General features: G+C 30.6%; 2 protein-coding genes across 3 annotated transcripts; both read right to left on the bottom strand.

The window, feature by feature from the left end:
* Positions 1-3,164: 3,164 nt before the first annotated feature.
* On the bottom strand, positions 3,165-3,903 carry LOC125811238 (uncharacterized). Its single transcript, XM_049490744.1, has one exon. It carries the CDS (start codon positions 3,901-3,903, stop codon positions 3,235-3,237), a length of 669 nt encoding a protein of 222 aa, XP_049346701.1. The 3' UTR covers positions 3,165-3,234.
* Positions 3,904-7,744: 3,841 nt separating this feature from the next.
* LOC125811235 (40S ribosomal protein S7) lies at positions 7,745-13,070 on the bottom strand. Of its 2 annotated transcripts, none has more exons than XM_049490742.1 (6): positions 12,996-13,070; positions 12,832-12,905; positions 12,429-12,512; positions 9,152-9,191; positions 8,134-8,316; positions 7,745-7,874 (listed from the first exon to the last, which is right to left on the bottom strand). In XM_049490742.1, exons 1-6 carry the CDS (start codon positions 13,068-13,070, stop codon positions 7,755-7,757), a joined length of 576 nt encoding a protein of 191 aa, XP_049346699.1. In that variant the 3' UTR covers positions 7,745-7,754. The 2 variants fall into 2 exon arrangements, with proteins under 2 accessions (XP_049346699.1, XP_049346698.1); XM_049490741.1 differs by having other exon boundaries at positions 9,152-9,200; positions 12,438-12,512.
* Positions 13,071-17,403: the final 4,333 nt, after the last annotated feature.

The raw sequence follows: 17,403 nt of genomic DNA, 5'->3' as shown, positions 1-17,403 counted from the left end.
CTCTAGATCTGACAACTTCGGAAGAAGAGGAGATGACATGAGTTCAACTTCCCTAAGCTCAAGGCGTCAATATAAAATAATGTACTGAGTACGTAAGATAAAATAATAAGAGGGAGGGGGCAAAGATAATCTATGTACACCTACCTGCTCTTGAATATATGAAATACTGAGGCTGATATATATGAAAGCACCTCACTTTGTGGGATTTCACTGGGTATGTTGTTGTTGTTGTTGATATATATGAAAGCATTCTAAGTACTCAGACAAGAAGTCAGAGGGTATTTGAAATTTCCGTACTGTAATTTTGGTATCTAATTTTTAAAATTTATACCATTATAATATCAATTTAATTTGGTATGATTCGATATTTTAATATTTGGTTTCAGTATTTTGCGGTATAATAAATTGATAACCATAATTTGTTTAACTTCGACTGACATAGACTCGTATATTAGAGTATTATGACTTCGACTATTTAAAAAAAGTCTCAATTGTATTATTCTAACACATTATATATGTAGAAATATATATTTAAAAGAATGTACAAACAACTACTCTACTTTGTTACTCAATTACATTTAAAATACATTTCAATCAAAATAAAGTAATCAAAGTTTTAACTTTTAAGCATTTGATTTCTACTTTCTACTAATACTAGGTTGCATATTTGTTACTATTTTAATAATAATAATAATATATATATATATATATATATATATATAGTAACTTATTTATTGAGTCAATTCATTTTTATTTGATCAAATTCAATCCCATTTTTCAGACTTAGTTGTGAACAATTCAGCCAGTCTAGGAGGACCACCTCTCCTTCTCTCAATACCCTTTTGCCTTTCACTTTTTCTTTTTTGCTCTTAATTTGAAAAAAAAATGAACTAGACAATTTCTAGATCTCCTTCAAAGAAGGATCTACTAATTTTTTGTGAGTACTCCAAAATTAGATACCATGTCGTGTAAAGGAATGATTCTGATTTTATTTTCTATTAAATACTTAAGTATAATATGAACAGGTGCATTTGAACTAATCTACAACCCCAAATATTTCACCTAACAATTTAGGAAGTGATTGTACTTTTTGTTTGCAGGCAAATAAACATAGGATCATCACCTAAGTAGAATTATTGGGAGGGGTTGTTGAAGTCAAACTTCCAATTAATGCTCTGATGGATATGGTGGTCAAGGTCTCTTTTTTCAAGAAGATTTGCCAAAAGAGTATCTAAACATAATATTACCCGTTTGGACAATATTTTATGGAAGTTAAAAAACCACTCTTAGAAGTTAATAAATAAGTTCACTTTTACTTGTTCATTTTAAATTTTGCACGATTATTAAGAAATAATGATTGACACGATTATTTTATTATAATATACAAATTACGAATTGATATTGAGTCTTAAATTTTGAAAAATAATTTAGAAATAATAATTAATGATGAGGTTATAAAAACATGAAAAAATAAATATTCTTTTATATGCTAAAAGTGACAAGTAAAAGTGAAATATATTTTTAGTGTAGTGAACAAGTAAATGTAAACGGAAGGAATATATACTTTCTCTATTTCATTTTACTTTACTCATGTTGACTTGACATAACTCTTAAAATAACTTTTATTAGGGGTATATTTTACTAAACTAATCTTATTAATTAATTGTGTTTTGAAACTCTAAGTTTACGTTTTAATATGCGCTATGAAGTCATGATTTCAAATCACAATTCTTCAAAAAACATGATTTGGAATTCCAAATCATGATTTCAAACTTTTTAAAATGTAAAATTTGATCCATAATATTATATTTTGTAAAACAAGACCCATCATATTAAACTTTGCAAGAAAAAATATGACTTATGCGTGAAAAAAATGTTTGTATCATGTAAAATGATTATATTAAAGAATAACTAGTTACTACTGTTGTTCACTAGTAGATATTTGTAAAATTGAAAGTTTATAATCGCAAATATTTATTTATAAAAAAAATGAAGATATGTGATTTATCAATGCGGTATCATATGATATTCCGATATCTTGTTTATGGAAGGTTTGTTCATTTAATAAAATTGTGTAAGAATTGGATAAAACTTGATAGTTCTCACGACTTGTGGGATTTTTATGTTTATAAAAAAAAATACAATTTAAGAAATTCAAATTGCATATCAAACATTATTATTTGACTCAAAATACTAATAATAATCTATTCTAATATAGGAGCCAAGTAATAAAGCTCTCCTAATTTGCTAAAATGGAGAAGTAAAAAGTAAATTTTACTTTTATATTTAAACATGATTTTTACTTGAAGGAAAAATTGTTGGTGAAAATTATTACTCATTTGGTTTGAAATGATTCTCAATATGTGTAGTATTTCATGAAAATGTTGGTAATATATTAAAAACCCATATTTTACATTTTTGTTGGGTAAGATGTTATTGTCTCACCCCCCACCCCCCACCCCCACCCCCACCCCAAGAAAACAAACAGAAGCAACAAATACCATAAACCACTCCTCAAAAGTTTGAACCTAATCAAAATATCACATCTTTTGAAAAGACAGACAAAAAAAAAAGGTAATCTTGATAGTAGAAACCCTTTAATTAAATCTAAGATTTCAAATGAAAAAACAAAAGGGACTGAGCACAAAAGAAGGCCTCTTGTCTTTGTGTCCCCTATGCCTATTTACAGTTTAGTTATTATTATTATTATTATTATTATTATTATTATTATTTTATGGACATTCCTAATGACTAATTCAATTCACCAAATCCTTTATAATTGTCTCCATTCATATCCTCTTTAGTATTTAATTAACACACTAGTATAGTACTTATTTTATCATATATCTTTACCATTTATGTGACTTGGAATTAATTGTTTACTTAGATGAGCACAAGAGAAAAAAAGTACTCCACTAAGGCATAATACATCCTTAAACTAGGTCATATATGACATCATGAATAAATACTTAAATTTATATAAAGTTGAATAAGTGACAATTCACGTCCTACATAGTGTCCTACACGTATTATGCATGTAGGATGCGTGTGACTATTTGTGCTTACTTGTATACACCAAAAACTAAAAAATATAAATGCGAGCCGAAACCAAATTAAATTACACATTTATATAAAAAATAAAAAAAACTTATAAACAAAATATATATGGTGAAATTCAATAATAATTTATAAAAAAAACGAAGAGAAGAAAGTACAAAATACACAAAAAAAAAATCATTTCTTACTCTTCTTATCTTTTCCATTGGCAAAGAAAGATCCTAAACCAAAGAGATTAGCAGTAGCCTTTGGAATAAAAGTATAAGGTGGTACATTCAAAACAGGATTAATGCAAATCCCATTACTATAATTCTTTCTCAATGGAGGCTTTTGTGATGAGTAAAAACTAACTCCAGAAGAAGGATTCATTATATTCTTCTTCTGTTTCTGATTTTCTTTTACTGAACAACTCTTTGATCCAGTAGAATTACTGCGTGGTAACGACCAAAATGAGCTTTTCTTATTTCCGTGAAGACTAGTACTTCTTCTAATACGCCAAAACGACTTGTTTTGATCCTTTTGCTCATCATCATCAACACTAATGTTACTAGTAATTGTAACATTATGTTTCGAGATTACATTTTTAGTTGCAACTGGAGCTGGAGCTGGAGTCGGAGATAATGTGACAACTTTTTGTTGTAGTTGAAGAGGGCGAATTAATCCATTTAAGAAGAGTTCGTCTGCTGAACAAGTTTCTGTATTAGCAATGTTGCTAATACAGAAATCGAATTCAGAATTTGAATCTGATTGATAATGTTGCAAATCTAAGACTTGTTTGCAGCAAATATCATCTGATGAGAAAGAGATTCTTGGACTTGTAACCTCTGAGATCATATGAATTGCCATTTTTATTTTTTTTACTTGGAGTAAATTGGAAGGATAGAAAAGGCTAAATCTTTGGGATTGTTGTTGTAGTAAGAAGACAACAATATTTAAATATGAAGTTGGGATTAAAAGAAAAAATTTAGAGGATGGTCACAAGTCAAAAGAAAGGCTAGACATATGGTCTGGTTTCTACTTTCTTGGTGTCCTTTTTTCTTTTTTTCAAACCCCACATTCGATTAAATTTGCATTGCGCATTGCAGGATTCATTCGGTGATGGTGCTTCTAACAAGATTTTTTCATACTCAAGGCTCAAACCTGAGATCTCTGATTAATGGTGAAATTTCACTATTGTACCACAACTCATGTTAGTACTTTCTTGGTGTCTTTAATACTTCTTCTGTCTCACCTTTTATGATTTACTTTCTTTTTTAAGCAGACCCAGAAAAAATGACACATTTCTATATTAATAAATAATTTAACTTTAAAATATCAATACCCTTAATAAAATAATTTATAATCACGCAAACATTTGTCATTTATTTTAAACCACAAATTTTAAAAGTCTTTATTTTTTTCTTAACTCCGTGTCAAGTTAAATTAACTCATATAAAATGAAACAGAGGAAGTACTAGCCAGGATTTTTTTTTTTTTTTTTTTTTTTTTTTTACCGTGGTTTCCGGGCGTCGCTTTGCGAACCCGACTAGCTGTACCCACCGGGTCCCGCTGTTTCAAGGCGGGTCCACCACGGTTAGTTCCACGGGGCCCTGGAGACGCGGCCGGTTTGTAATGCCTCCAGTGGCCCTGCTGGGGCTCGAACCGGCGACCTGAAGGACTTTGTCCCAGGCCTACTAGCCAGGATCACTAATGATTTTTATGTCAAAAAGTAAAAATAAAAAGAAAAAAGAAACTGTGAATTTAAAGATGAAAGGCAAGTTTGGTCCCTCCACAATGAGTGCACATGCAGAGGAAGTTAAGAAGTACAACAGCTTTATAAATTTTACCTTCCTACAACGACAAAATATACTTTTACTTTTGAGCAACCAGTAACTGAATTTAACTTTATACCATGTATATCATTCTTTTACTGTCATCCTTTGGTGTACAAATTTAGTATAGTATAGTATTTATTTTGGTTTGCGAGAATGTACTCAAGAGATGACAATTTTACAACAACCTCAAATTATAACAGACTATAGTCTATACAACCAATCATGCATATTTATGCTACATTCAATTTTATTGTGTCACATTTTATTCTGCGAATTTAAAACGTTCAAGCTGATTCAAACGGGCAAAGCTTACATCTTCTTTTTTGTTTATAATGCCGAATTTTAATGGAGAGATTGTATCATTTGAGCTGTTTATTGCCCATGTTGATGTTGTTATCAAATAAATAAGGAGACATCAATATATACACCAGCACACCAAGCAGCAGAACTTTTAATCAAGGCAGAGCTAGAAGCTTGGATACGAGTTCGATCAAATTCAATAACTTTTGTTCAAATAATGTTTATATATGTATTAAGAAGTTTTTTTTATTTAATATATATGAATATTAGGTTTAGAATCAAATTTTCAATACCTGAAATCATCATTATACAATTTAAAACTCAATAAAATTAAAATTTAGATTTCACCTAAGAAAATTTTTAGTTCAAGTATAAGCATACAACGAATACCTATATTATTTCTTGCTTTTGTCTCGTCTTTTGTATTCTTAGGAAGTTAAGGAATACTTTTGCCACATGCCATCTACTGGTTTATTGCTATTCAATTACGATACTATAGGAGTTGAGCTTCTATCTTAAAGCATAATCAATCCCTTCTAGTAAATGTTGCATCTACACGCATGATTGCATGACATGCATTAGTGGCGGAACTAGAAATTTCAAAGGGTGTCCAAAAATGAGCACAACAAAAGCTCTTTCCATAACACGCGAGCACTATAAAACCACTAGGTTATAACAATTTATTGTGTTAAGAGTGTCCAAAATATGTTATATAATCATTTCGTATATCATTTTACTTGTATATACAAAAAAAAAAATTCGACAAAGGGTGTCCAATTAGACACCATAACAACCATGTAGCTACGCCACTCAGGGGCGGATCTATAGTGTGTCCAGGGGGGTCATCCGACCCCCCTCGGAAAGAAAATTACACTATATATATAAGATCAATTTTTTTGTGTACGTGTATATATTTAAAATTGAACCCCCTGAGCATATGTCAAAGGAGTAGCTCAATGGTTTATGGGGGTCAGGATTTCGCCTATGTGAGCTTTGGGTCACGGGTTCGATTCCAGGCAACAACATTTTTTTTATTTGAACCCCCTTGATAGAATTCCTGCCTCCGTCACTGACGCCACTGCATGACATTAATTGCTAACTATATAAACATATTGCGCTTCGATGGAATCAATGTTACATTTTCTCGAATCCTAACTTTTAACCTTCTCTATGACGACCAAAATGTCATGCCTCAATTAAAATAATTATATTTTTTTCCTTTTTTTAAAATAAAAATAATTATATTTACTATCGACCCCAAGTCAATTTTATTATACTCTCTCCATTTTACTTAGCTCTTATTAACTTGACTTTGTTTTATTAAATCATTCTTATTGATTATGTTTACGGAATGATAAGGGTAAATATTTAAAGGATAAAAAAAATCTTTTAATTTACTAAAATGAACAAATATATAGGAAAAAATATTTTTAATACGAGAGTAAGTGTAAAAAGGAAACTAGAGAGTAGTAGATTATACAACTTAAGTCGAACAACATTGAATTTGTGATTACTTGCCAAATAATCCAAATTAACTATTATCAAAACACGATTTCATATTAATACATAATAATATCTATTAATCCCCACCCCCCCAAACCCCACCCCACCCCAAAAAAAATTAGGAGTCTTTTGGTAGAGTGTACTATAAGAATAGTGTTAAGTAGAGTATATCACGAATGATCAGATCAGTTATGCTAGAATTAGTTATTTTGTAATTATTTCATATCAATTGTTTGATTTCGTGCACTAAGGATAATTTTGTATTGAATCATGTTTACTCATGCTATTCTGTATTACTAATTATAATTACTATCGACCTCAAGTCAAAATAGATTATTGTTCAACTTAATGTATAGTTGAGATGGACTAAGGTAAATCGAGTTAAGATGGACTAAACAATGAATTGTAGTCCAATCCGCACAACTCAACATATCATTTTTATAATTTTAAAACTTTATTAAAATGCTTGATTCCCATTCCAAAGGTCATAATTCTTACCAAATGCCTACCTAACACTGCAAATATAAGGAAAGGAAGGGGAAAATATGGACCATTCAATAAACTATAAGAAAATTATTTTTCAATATTTGATACAATGAAAGTCATTATTATGAAAAAATATTTTCCATCAAGAAGATAATACCTTAGGATACTTATGGGCGGAAATCATTTCCATATATTAGATACGCAAACTTTCATTTTCTATGAAAGACATTTATCATTAAAAAAAAATAACTTCAATAACTTATGAGCAAAAGCCATTTTGTTTATAACTATCTTACCTTTTAATTTCATATTCGTAATCTCAACCAACACCCCTTAATAACAAGTAAAAATACACATTGATTATATCAAATTTGGAGACCTCAATAGTTTTAGCAGGATCAGTTTTAAGCAGCTTTTCTAACAGACTAGCAAATGAAAACTAAACTCAACAAGCAAGCCAAAAATCTAAAAGAGCTAAGAGAAAACAGGAACAATTTCACATTGTTCCATAACGCTTCTAAATAAAATAAAATAAAATAATATAAACACCAAAATTGCAAAAAAAGGGTAATAGCAAAACCAGGAGTTTGTACCCTAAGCCTCCGTTAAGGGGAACTCAAACACAACATCTTTACCCGATAGCTTCCTGTAGACAGCTGAAAATGTCTCCAGCTTGTACTCGGTGTTGTTTCGTTCCTTTGGGTCCAAGAATACCTGGCGACAACAGCATTAAAACTATCAATAACAGCGGCAAGTTTACATAGAGAGGGAAAAAAGCAATCAACTATAACAACACAATCTCTTCAACCTTTGTAGAAATAATAGTTATCATTAATTTGATATTAACATGTCTCAGAAGCCATCATTTAAACTGCTCTTCAATATCACAAATTCTGATTTTACTTCTACAAGATTTTCCTACTAAGCATGAAACACAAACCGTTAGGCAACGAAACATTGTGCCATAAATTACCTTCATTATCTTGGATCCATCAACATGATACCTAACACGCTTTCCAACAATTTCAGCTGGTACAACCACGTCCTCCAATATGGCATCATGAACTGAAGTAAGAGTTCTGCTACGGGGCCGTTGAGCAGCAGAACCTCTCTTTGGAGGCCTCAATATTCTTTGGGTTGCAATGACAATTACATCCTAAAAGAAATAGCATTTCAGTACATTCAGAAAAATACCAGCAAGATACATTGTCATACCAAAAAATGGAAACAGAGAAGATGCCTATTACAAGTAGTGCACCTAAAACATAATCATATCAAGAAGGTGCAGCAGAGAGAGCACCTCGAGTAATATGAGTTGAAAAGGTATAAAGAGATAAAAGTGACAAAAATCAGCTTCCCAGTCTTAAGAAAGGTCTTATAAAAGAGCTGCACTTAAAGTTGTGCCTGAGTTGAATCTACTTCATGGTGCACTAAATGGGACCAACAACAGGAAGTCTACCACAGTTTATAGTTAATACAATAAATATCCAACACAAAACTGACTGAGAATGGTTTTAGTGATCACTACAAGTTTTGTTGTGTAATTTGCAGCATACATTAAGAAGGCCAACTATTAAAAATCTTAGTTTCATGAGCAATGATATAAAAGATTGGTCTCTAACTGCTATGCCTAGACAGATATATATAAATCAAAATAGCAGAAAGACAATGATCAAAAGCACGGGTGCAAATAAGTCCTCCAACAATAATGTCAAAAGGTAAAAATAAAAATTTCCCTCCTTTTGCCCAATAAAGAATGTTTTTGCCCCAATCACAGAAGATGAATCCATAGTAGAATCTTGAAGCACTGCCCCAGAATGAGAGGCTTAATATTTGACATCATTGCGCAGGACATTTAATTCCAAGTGAACATATTTGTCAATAACCATTTAATAATAAGATGTATTTTGTTCATTTCATATAAAAATATTATCAAACTCAATGGTCGAATATATCATGAGAAACTAGTAGGAGAAAAGTTCAAAAGGTACCTTCCCACTGAATTTCTTCTCCAGCTCCCTAACAAGGCGGACATGAATCCAGGGGCGGCTCAAACCCATTGGTGGCCTAAGGCCAAAATCAAACTAGAGGCCTTAAAAAAAATTATAAATGTTTTTATTTTAAATCTATTTTTCTAGCTTTTTGAGATGCAAAGTTGTTAATAATTTTTGTGTAGTCAATCTCTTCTAATAATTCCTTTTCAATCTATAATATAGCCAAACCACTTAATCTTTCTTGAGACATTGTCGATCTTAAATAAGATTTTATTATTTTTAATTTTGAAAAACTTCTTTCGGCTGAGGCGACTGTTATGGGAATTGTTAACATTATTCTATAAGCAATGTAAGCATTTGGAAAAGAATCAAGTCTTTTTATTTGATTGAGTATCTCAATTAGAGTATTGTCTTCTACTTTTATGATTTCCCTTAACACTTTTAATTCAAAAAATAAGTCTAAACCGTCAATATCGGAGTGAGTATTATGTTTTAAGGAACATTCAAGATTAAGACAATTTTTTTTAAATTCTCATCATCTAATGATCTCAATTTTTTCCCACTAAATAGAAAACCAAAAATATTTTCATATACTTCAAATTGTTCAAATCTATTTTGAAGTGAAAAGATGGCTTGGTCTACTATGTATAAGAAGTAATCAACTCTAAATGATTCTTCAAGAGATCTTGTGATTTCATTATCAACATTTTCATCAAATTGTTTTTTTCTATAAATTACACGTTTTTTACGAAATACAGGTTCAATATTCATCTCTAATGCAATTTCCTTAGCCGAAATCATAGCACTTGTAAATCCTTCTTCTCTATATGTTTTAAAAAAAGAAACTAAATCTCTTAATTGATCTATAGCGACATCAATATGCATATCTTTTGATTGTAAACTTTTGTTAATTGAATTTACAGCAAATAGTACATCATACCAAATAGTCATACCCAATAAAAATTCAAAATTTTCAAGCTCAAAAATTGCTAAACAATTAGCTTCACTTTTAATTTTTGGATCATCACTAACTTCTTCTAATTTAAATAAAGCATCTCTTATTTGTGGAGTTTGAAATCTTATTGCTTTAACACTTTCAATACGACTTTCCCACCGTGTTTGTGACAATGATTTAAGAGTTAAACTAGGTACACTATCTTTTAAAATTTTCCACCGCTTAGTAGACGAAGAAAATAGTGAATATATACGTTGTACCACTCCAAAGAATGATATAGCTTTCGTACAAGAATTAACCATATCACAAAGTACCAAATTTAGATTATGACAACCACATGGTGTATAAAATGATCTAGGATTTATATCAAGAAGTCTTTTTTGCACTCCTTGGTGTTTTCCCTTCATATTAGACCCATTATCATATCCTTGTCCTCTTAAATTATCAATATCAAGTCCAATACATTTTATTTCATCTAAAATAACTTCAAAAAGACCTTTTCCACTTGTATCATCCACTTTTAAGAATTCTAAGAAATATTCGGTTACATTTATTGGAGTTGTCGAAATATCTACACTCCGTATTATAAAAGACATTTGGTCTTGATGACTTGTATCTGGCGTGCAATCAAGTATGATAGAGAAATACTTTGTTTTTATAACTTTTTCAATAATCTTGTTCTTAATTTCACTTGCCAATAAATTTATTAATTCATTTTGAATATTATGTCCAAGATAATGATTATGAATTTCATCATGTTTGATTCGTCGAATATGTTCTTGCATAATTGGATCAAATTCTGCAATCATTTCAATAAGACTCAAGAAATTTCCGTTATTTTCTTGATAGATTTTTTCATTTTTCCCCCTAAATGCCAAATTATTTCTTCCAAGAGTTTTTATGACGGAAATAATTCTTGACAATACATTTTTCCAATGTTCTCTATCTCTATTAATTTGGTCTTGAATGTTTTTTATCGATTGTTTTATTATTACGCAATCTAAATTCTAAATCAATCCATGAACTCATATTAATAATATGTTGGCTAGTTGTTTCATGGGTTCTAAGCTTAGTAGTAAGATTTTTCCAATCTCTACTACCTTTATTAGCTAACTTATTATTCTTTGCATTAAAGGTCGTATTAAATAACTTACAACAAAAACAAAATACCTTATTCAAATCTTTGGAATAAACTAACCATCTTCTTTCATGTCTTTCTCCATTTGTCAACTTTTGAAAATAATATGTAGTAGAAAAGTGCCTTAAAAATTTATCCTTTGGAAAACATGTGTTGGTAATTCTAATTGGTCCCTTTTCTACTAATAAGTCTCTTGACTTTGTATCAACAATATTCCATTGACTAGGATCATAGATATTTTTAGGAGTATGATTATTTAATTCATTTATAAGTTCTTGATTTTCTTGGGAATCTACATCCGACTTTTCACTAATTTCCTCTCCTTCTTCTTTTTTTTGGTTTATATCATTATCTAACTCAACTTCAACTAAGTTTGTAACTTGTTCTTCTAAAGAGCATTCCCCTACCTTTTTTGATTTAATTTTATCATTGTTTTCCAAAAATTTATCAAGAGCACCTTTTTGAGATTTTATCAAGTTGTCGACTTTTCTTTTTCTTTTAAGTTTTGAATGACCGGATTCATATTTTCTAGTTGACATATTAAAATCTAACAAATATTTTAAACACTATTTACAATATCAAATAAAAAATATAATAAACATAAGACACAAAACAAAAATAATATTAGAAATTAGAATGATATTACCAAATTCAAAAGCTATGAAGACTTGATTTCCGAAAATGAATCGGGCTGCTGCAATATAGTTTTCTCCAAATTTAAAATATAAATTATCAATAGAACAAGTAAATTTTTCTTAGCTTTATAAGAGAGAGATGTAAGATTAGAAAATAGAAAGTGAGAAGAAATAGAAGGGAGGAGAATAGAATATATAAAAATAAAATTAGAAAACAAAATAAGGTAAAAAAAAAGAAGATAACTTGTAAGTTAAAAAAAAGTACACAACTTTTCAACTTTTTATGGGAAAGTTAAAAAGTCATGGTCATATCTATGACCATCACTTCATTTAGCCGTTTACACTATTGACTTATTAGCTCTAACAATTTTATTTTTTTAAAATTTAATCTTTCCTAATTAACTAAAAAATGGGGCCTTTGCATTTATTGTCTTAGTTCTAATTTTTTTTTTAATTTAATCCTACCTAATTAACTAAAAAATGAGGCCCCCTAAAATTGGGGGCCTAAGGCCAAGGACTTTTTTACATGCCTTGCCAGCCGCCCCTGCATGAATCTTGCGGAAAGCTTTTCTCGGCCTGTAGGGGACATGGATAACAACAGCCTTCCTGTTTCCTGACACGTCAATTTGTCTGCACAACAAAACCAATCACCACAAGGAGACATAAAATATACTTCCTCCATCTCATTTTATGTGGAACCCTTTCCTTTTTAATCTGTTCTCTTTTGTTAAAAGAACGTCACCTTACTATAATTAGAAACAATTTAAATTAAAAATTCATCCAAAATGATAAGAGCACACAAATATTTAAGGATTGTTTTAGATCACAAATTTCAAAAGTCTTTCTCTTCTTCTTCTTATCCACTATGTCAAGTCAAATGTTGTCACATACAATGAGACGTATAGAGTATTGATTAACCATAGTAGTAGGCAGTTTTGTCAATTCTTACAGTGCAGAATTGATGTACAGGTCCTTCAATTCGCTTTTCAGCTCTTGGTTAGTGTTTTCCATATCGAATAACGCCTGTTCAACAATCATTTTTGAGAAACTTTATATCAATACCAAATGAAGTCTTAAATAACCAGTATCATAATATGAAGAAAAAAACATAACCTGCGCAACAGACTCCTCAAATTCAGTAGGTTCAGCATCCTTATCTTTGTGAATCTTTTGCCTTGAAGTGTACATCTTCACAGGCCTGATAATCCAAACAATTTAACCAACCAATCAATCAATCAATTAGGGTCGCCTATATTAATCATTTCAACTAGCATTTAATCTAATTCAGCTGATTAACAAAACAGAAACGAAAACTACTAGTGCCGCTAAACTATGTATTATTTCCTTCAAGACAATTTGGAGAAGAGTACCTGTAAGAGAAAGGTAGTAACGGTAAACCCTAGCTATGCTTAGTTTCAGAGATGAAGAGAAACCCTACGATTTGGAGGGACGAATGAACGGAGTGAATGGGCTTCAATTTGGGTCATTTGTCATCTTGAATTGGTTGGGCTGTAACCCCAATTATGGCGGCACTAGGATTTTGGGTTAAGTTTATATAAATGGCCTTTATAAGAGCTGATGTTGATATTTTGTACCTTATAAGAAAAAAATATTATAAAAATAAATTTTAACTATTTGATTATAATTTTTTGAAAAAAAAAATATCTCTCCTAATCTATAGACATTGGCTACTTACACGGTGATGTTTTTTCTTAAATCAGAGGGCGATTCGATTTAACGGTGAGGAATTGTTGAGGTTCAAATCCTCAACTTCAATTCTCATAATCGCAACTCAATGGAAGGTAACATTCTCCTTATTTTCTTTTTCCTTCTTTGATTTTATATATGATTTGTTTTGTTTAAATTATCATTGATTTTTTGTGTGTTAATGTTTGTTTATGATTTGTAGATTGTTACTGTAACTCTTTTCCTGAATAGACGTGCATATTTTGAGCATGGTGGTCGTGCTTTGCACAGTCCAATTTAAAATTATTTCATAAGAAAACTAATTGCAAATAGCTTTTGAGGTGTGATGGCTGGCTCGTTACTACTCTTCTTGTTAGCTTACATGCTTATGATGGTGGTGTTCCTCCTTGTGTTGTTGCTTGTGGTTTAACCTTTTTTCTTGAATTTTAGCTGAGTTTATAGCCACGAGTGTGGATTACAAAGTTAAGTTCCCTATGTGCATGTAACAAATCATTTTGTCGTTGCTCGAAAAGTGTGATGAAAATTTAGACATTTTAAAATTTATATCTTTATAGAAATTATTTAGTGGCCATCAAGTCAAACTTGACTTGTCAACTATATTTGCTATAGTGAAGGAGTTTCACTATAGCAAAGGCCTGCCAAAATAAAATTTTATTTTATTTCTTACGTGAATTTTTAGTGTTTTGTATAATATTTTCGTTGGGACTTATTCTAAGAGCACCCATTAGTTTATTTTGAGGAAAAAAGTCCTAGGTGAGAAGGGAGAGAAAATTCTTTTTGCAAAGACTAACCAAAGTCTTCATCTGAGTTCTTCACTATGTTATCGAACCACCAAACAAAAGCGGAATTGTATGATAATTGAGGCTTAAAACTCACCTTCAAGGTAGGTCATGATTTACTTATCTTTTAGACTTGATTAGTACGCTCTACCTTGCATAGTATATTAAACCTATGAACATGAAAATTAAGATATTGACCTTAAAAATAGCCTAAGTCAGGTATTATAGCTTGTTGCAATTATTATATATTATTAATTTTATTATTAAACTTTAAAATAATAATATTAAATGAGATGTTTGAAAAATTACATAAAATTTAAATATCATAATCAATTGAGAAATTAATAAAAAGCAGTCTATTTGTATTGATTATGATAAATTGATAATAGTGATAGTCATGTTATACTTGATAACAGGAGATGACAATGAAACAATTATTAATGATCTTGATACTTTAAGTAAGTAGAACAAAAATATCGTAAACTTAAAAATTCATTATATGTTGCATAAAGCAAGAAGATAGTCTATAATGAGAATTAAGGAGGTGTTGATAGTTATGAGGTTGATAAAAACAAGTAATTAATCCTACAATAATTATTGAGTCAGTAATTTGATGGAGTTCTATGAAGTAGGTTATGATTTATTTGGAGTTAGATTTTGCGTAATTTTTTGATATGTAATGTGAGTGGTATTGCATGTTGGTTTGTCTTCGGATATATTTGATGTTTCTTTATGATTAAACTAAATGTTATTTGTAGGGCTGGACATTCAATAGTTTAGTTTGGTTTCTTTTTCGATTTTCGGTTTGTGTAATAAGTGTACCGAACATCGAACCGAAATAATTCGATTCGATTCAGTTTATGTTATTTCGATTCGGATTTTGTTAGTTTGGTTTATTAATTTCACAATTCACATGACACTACCTAATAACAAAAGCGAAAATCAGAAAGAAAGAAAAAGAAAACAGAAGAAGAAATCTTGAAAACAAAAAATAATCCCTGGTCACCGCCTCGCCGGTCAGTTGCTGTTGGTCGGCTACTTCTGGATTCTGGTCGCGACAGTCAGTGCCTCGAAGTCGCTGGTCGGCGCCGGGAAGTGGGAAGGGGGAAAGTGGGACTGGGACGTGTGGCACCGGCGATGGGAGACGGAGTTTGAACTTTGAAAATTGAATGTGTACTGGCGACGGGAAGTGGGATTGGGACGTGCACAGTGCACTGTGCAGATGGAAAACTGAAAATTCAAAAATTTGAAAAGTCTTTCACCTAATTTTCCATTTTGCATATAATATTTAATATTAATAATTAATATAATAATAATATATATTATAATATAATATATTTCGGTTAAACCGAAATATCAAAATATACAAAAATCACATACCAAAAACCGAATCAAAATATCGAAAATATGAAAATATATATCAAAAACCGAATCGAAAACTGAAATACCAAAATTGAAATACTGGAAAAATTCTATTCAGTTCGATATTTCGGTATTTATGCTCAGCCCTAGTTATTTGTATGAATAAGCATGTAATTATTGAATTGTGTACCTTGATGATGTTATGAATTATGAACCAGTGATTATTATATATTTGGTGGGTTATCCTGAGAGGTAACTAGAGTTGTTGGCATATTAAAATAGGTGGATACGGTAAAAATACATTTACTACTCAGATGATGAGTGGTTCAAGTCTGATGTGAGCTTATGAATGAGAGATTATATGTGCTATTGGATCAAATACCACATCGATACAATACATGAACTCCTAGGATTCTCTGTAGGCCATGACTAGATGAACAAGATTAAGATCTTTTAGCATATGTGTACATATGAGAATGAGATTGATGATTATAGAAAAAGAGTATCAGTGAATCTGCTGATGCAACAAGTATATAATTGTAAGGTCAGAATGAGTATGATTTTTCGTAGTTATTTATTTGTCCATATGTGACCAGTTGTTGATGACTTAATTGTTGTTGATGATTTTGTTGATAATACTATTTGATTGGATGCCAGAAAAGATGTATGATTATATAAATATTGATTATTTATTTCTATTCATCGGTTTAGGATAGTTTTCTTCAGTTTTTCATCAAATTCTTCTGTAAAGATAAGTTAATTATTTTCTCCAACTTGTATTTTGATTTTGATTCTTAGAATCTAGGTTGTTAATCTTGGGGAAGGAATTTTAACTTGAATTAATGGTGGAAGGAACCCTTAATGGAAGAATAATCATAGGCATGACCTGGGGATAGGATTTGATTATAATTCGAACATAAGTAGGTCATTTTTGATTGATTATTGTATTTGTTATTATTATTATTTAGACAAGAAAAAATTTCAATTCTTTAGAGTTTCCAAGGCTTGATTCGAGCTAGGTGATAATTTTTTTTTGTATATGGTATAGGTGTTTGTTAACAATATCGTTAGTAATGCATGCAATGATATATGATTAGATAGAGGGAAAGAAATAATGTGAAATGTATGATGTTATCAATTACATGCAATGAATATGTTACATGAATGTACATGTCTGATTGTGATTCATTATGATTTTGATTGCGTTTGTGTGTTGATGATTGATATCGAGTGTCACGTCAACACATATTGTTGTTGGAAGTGGTACTAGTACACTAACTTTTGAAATAATTATCACGCCTGTAAAATTACATGAATACCACACTGATACATTAACTTGGAATCAGATACCACGCCAATAGATTAACAGTGTATCTGAGTGGATTCCATGAGAGGGCCAGCCTGACTTATTGTGTTGAGATGATTCATGTTGTTATGCATATTGATGGCGTACTATGTTGTACTTGGGTTATAATTGTGTATAATGTGCTTACTTAGTTGTGGTTGCCTATCAATATTTCATATATTGTAACTAGTCGATGATCCTATCACTACACTATGATTATGTACTGATACTACACTTGTTCTTTCTTTGTTGAATACAAAGTATCTTTAGGCGATTTCAACTATGAGATCTTCACTATCTGAATACAAAGGTGAGCCACTCCTCCAGA

This window comes from Solanum verrucosum, unplaced genomic scaffold (assembly GCF_900185275.1).
Source record: "Solanum verrucosum unplaced genomic scaffold, falcon-dt-bn FXZP01000308.1, whole genome shotgun sequence".
Lineage (NCBI taxonomy): Eukaryota > Viridiplantae > Streptophyta > Magnoliopsida > Solanales > Solanaceae > Solanum > Solanum verrucosum.
This window is presented reverse-complemented; position numbering and strand designations above follow the sequence as displayed.

Excerpts from the sequence above, each read along its gene's own strand:
- LOC125811238 (XM_049490744.1), bottom strand. The coding sequence starts at position 3,903 with ATGGCAATTCATATGATCTCAGAGGTTACAAGTCCAAGAATCTCTTTC.
- LOC125811235 (XM_049490742.1), bottom strand. The coding sequence starts at position 13,070 with ATGTACACTTCAAGGCAAAAGATTCACAAAGATAAGGATGCTGAACCT. Across the intron at positions 8,317-9,151 it reads AGAAGAAATTCAGTGGGAAG|GATGTAATTGTCATTGCAAC; the intron begins GTACCTTTTGAA and ends TATTTCTTTTAG. Across the intron at positions 7,875-8,133 it reads ATGGATCCAAGATAATGAAG|GTATTCTTGGACCCAAAGGA; the intron begins GTAATTTATGGC and ends TGTTGTCGCCAG.